General features: G+C 41.4%; 1 protein-coding gene across 1 annotated transcript; it reads left to right on the forward strand.

The window, feature by feature from the left end:
• Positions 1-2,783: 2,783 nt before the first annotated feature.
• Positions 2,784-3,236, forward strand: LOC113774489. Its single transcript, XM_027319016.1, has one exon. It carries the CDS (start codon positions 2,784-2,786, stop codon positions 3,234-3,236), a length of 453 nt encoding a protein of 150 aa, XP_027174817.1.
• Positions 3,237-3,509: the final 273 nt, after the last annotated feature.

Genomic DNA, 3,509 nt, shown 5'->3' on the forward strand with positions numbered 1-3,509 from the left:
ACCTGTTCTATCTTTTACTGGATAAAACAACAATTTGAGGCTTGAATTTGACTGGCTTGTGATCTGAATCTTATAAATGTGTCTTCGGAGAAATTGTACCTCTTTGAGTCTACTTTCCGATGGTATAAATTTTATCAATTTTGGACTTAGGAATCATGAGATATGATTTTTCAAATGGAGGTGTGCAAACCTGAAAAATCCTGTTTTTCTTAGGACCACCTATTACTTTTTTCTCTAAAAAGGCGCTTTATCTCCTTGTACTAGTAGTTAACTCGGAGAGGCATACGACTTGTTGTCGAGTCTCATTTATGCATTCCGTTTACTGGATTCGTGACTGTGGGAACTATAATTGCTTTCCCTTGGTTATTCTAGGGTTTCTCGGTGATTAAAGCCCTACTTTGGGTGAAAACTTTTGAAGTATCTGTACTTGAACTGGTGAGTGTACTACTCCCCTGAATTATTGTTAAACTGGTTATCTGTACTTGTACCTTGTTACTTGAATGCCTGCTTATCTTGTACGAGACGAGGGTGTACTTTATCACACTCGTTCTTTGGCTTGTGTGACTTGTTACCTTTGTATACTTGAACCTGTTACCTGTGCCTGCTGTGATGTCGTTTGGAAGTGTATCCAACGACCTTCTTGTTAAATTTGAGCTCAACCTCATGGGGAGTCAAAGGAATTGAGCCAGCAAGGGCTTGGTCAAGGAAAATTGACAATCCGTGGGTGCCGGTTCCTGGGAAATTTTAGGGTATTGGAGACTCTAGATTTTCGGTATACTCGAGTATTACCATTCATGTTCTTGTTTGGCGTTCGGGCCCGGTGAGAGGGTATGATTGGTGGACGGGATTTGGCGTTAAAGTGGTGTTCTACTGGACTGGTTCCTTTATTTGAAAGTTGACGGAGGGTCAACGTAGTTGGATCAAGTACTGCAATGGGGATTCGGCTCCTGAGAGCCGCCTGTATCCTTTGATTCGTGGTGTTCATTCATTTCCTTTATTTGACGTATATATGTGCCTTAAAAGAGAAATCTTATGATTTATGACTGTTTATACTTTTGGTATCTCACTGAGCTTTTAACTCACCCCGTTCCCATTATTTGTTTTCCTTATAGGAACAACTTTTGAAACCATATTTTGAGAAGCGAGTAGAGCTAGTTAGACATTCATTTGTTCTTTTGTACAGCTCCTCGGAAGTCGAAAACCCTAAATGTATTTTGATTCCAAGTTTTCCCCTTTTTATTTGTAAAGTTTATGAACGTGGAGTTATAAAAGTGTTTTCTCTTGTATACGTGAACTATTTTCTTTAGTAATGTATTTTCATGGGTGTTGGATAAAGTGTACATGTATCGGTTGTGGTCTGGTTGTGTACGAAAGTTGGACGTGGGGAAAAAAAAAAGAAATTTTAGAGGTTACTGTTCACTGAATCCGGCCGGATTCCGGCCGGATAGTGATGTGGCAGTCACTGTTCATCGGCAGCTCGTTTTCATTTTTTTTTCGTTTTCGTGACCGTCGAAGCGTACGAGCACTGAAATTTCATTCGGAATGGGTATCTTGAGTGTGATTAGCTGCGTAGTCCTGGTGAGAGATGAGCAGGCAGTCCGCTAAACCCTTTGGTTCGCCCTATGGGAAAGTGGGGTTGTCACAGCTGGTATTAGAGCCAGGTTCGCATGGTTTCTGCGCAGAGTGAGCTTAACGGTTGGTATGGCTTGATTAGTTGATTATGTGTAAAGGACTAGGTACTCTTCTGAGCCTAAGTGATGACTCATGAAGTGTGATAGGTTTCAAACTTTTATCGTGGTACTTGGAGATACTAGATATGTATGTCAGGTAGGAATTTCAAATGAAGATGATTTACTCTTGGAACTGGTCAGCTCGAGTTGTGAATTATCTTATTTTGGATTCTTGTACCCGAATACGGAAGAGATGAGAGCCTAGATTAGAAATGGCTTAGGCCAATTAGAAAATTGATTTTCGGAACTTCGTGCGATATATTAGGATTTCATTAAGTGTGATTAGTCCTGATTAAGATATAAACTATGTATCCCTGTAGGTTATGGATGGAGCGAATGGAAAGCTTTTAGTTTGATGTTTTATACTTCTGGGCCTAGTTTGTCTAGTGCATTTTGGATTTGACCTCGTTACTTTCCTGGACTTACTTTTGCTTGCATCTGACTGATACTGTGTGATTTACTGGATGAAGTTGTGTTCTATATATATGCCCTTTTGAGTTGTATCCACTTTTGTTACTCGTACCTACCTACATTTGTTTAATATTGTATTTGCGTTTCAACCCTAGAGTGGTTAAACCAATGGAGAGTACGCGTAGAGGACGAGGCCGGGGGCGCGGCCGTAAGCAACCCTCGATTGAAGAGGGAAATCGAGAACCAATGCCTAAACCTAACCTTGAACCTAGAACGGATCCTAACGTTCAGGTAGCTGCTGCCATCCAGCGTATGACTGACTTATTGGCCCATGTAGTGGAATATAATGGCCAAAATCCTGTTAATCAGCTGGGCAACCCTGGTAATCATATAGAGGGTGAGGATAGAGCCTTCCAACGATTTCAGAAGTTCTTCCCGCCGTAATTTCTTGGAGGACCAGACCCTGACGTTGCCGAAATGTGGCTGGAGAAGATGATTGATATTTTCGCCGCGTTGCACTATACTGAAGAGAGACAAGTGACATTTGCTGTCTTCCAACTGGAGGGAGCAGCCCGTTCTTGGTGAAATATAATAAGATTGAAATGGGAGAGAGAACAAACCCCGAGGACGTGGGTGAATTTTATGAGGGAGTTCAATGCGAAGTATTTCCCACCTCTAATTCAAGAAAGGAAAGAAGATGAATTCATTAGGTTTCGCCAGAGAGCTCAGACTGTCGCTGAATATGAGAGCCAGTTCACTAGGTTATCTAAGTTCGCTCCTGAATTAATGTTGACGGAGCAAAGGAGGATAAGGCGTTTTGTCCAGGGATTAAATGTCGTGATTCAGAAGGACTTGGCTATAGCCCAACTTAGTACCTTTAGCGATGCGGTGGAGAAAGCTCAACGAGTTGAAAGCGCGAGATTGCAAGTTAGAACCTTCCAGGCAAAGAAAAGGGCTACTCCTGAAGGTGGCCGAGGGCAAGAAGATATGACCACACCTCTCAAGTCTGGAAAGGGAAATGGAGGAATAAGATTTTCGGGGATATCAAGAGATGCCCCACAGGAAGGCTCGGCCTCTGCTTCCCGTTGTCCCTGAGGGTATTGTTGTGACGCCCCGAAAGAATGAGTTTGAGAACCCGAAAATTTTTATATATTTTCTAGACATTATTTTGTTTCCTTGTCTATAATTTTATGCCTTTCTCCAATATATTAATTTCCTATACATTTTTATAAAGGAATATAGTTTTCAAATCATTTCCTTGATACAAGTTAGTCCACGTTAAGTTTGAAGTGTATTATGGACGTGGGACCCGCTAGTGCGGTAAATGCGATATATTTTTGACAACTTGTTGGAGTTTCGTATTAAGTG

Source organism: Coffea eugenioides, chromosome 6 (genome assembly GCF_003713205.1).
Source record: "Coffea eugenioides isolate CCC68of chromosome 6, Ceug_1.0, whole genome shotgun sequence".
Lineage (NCBI taxonomy): Eukaryota > Viridiplantae > Streptophyta > Magnoliopsida > Gentianales > Rubiaceae > Coffea > Coffea eugenioides.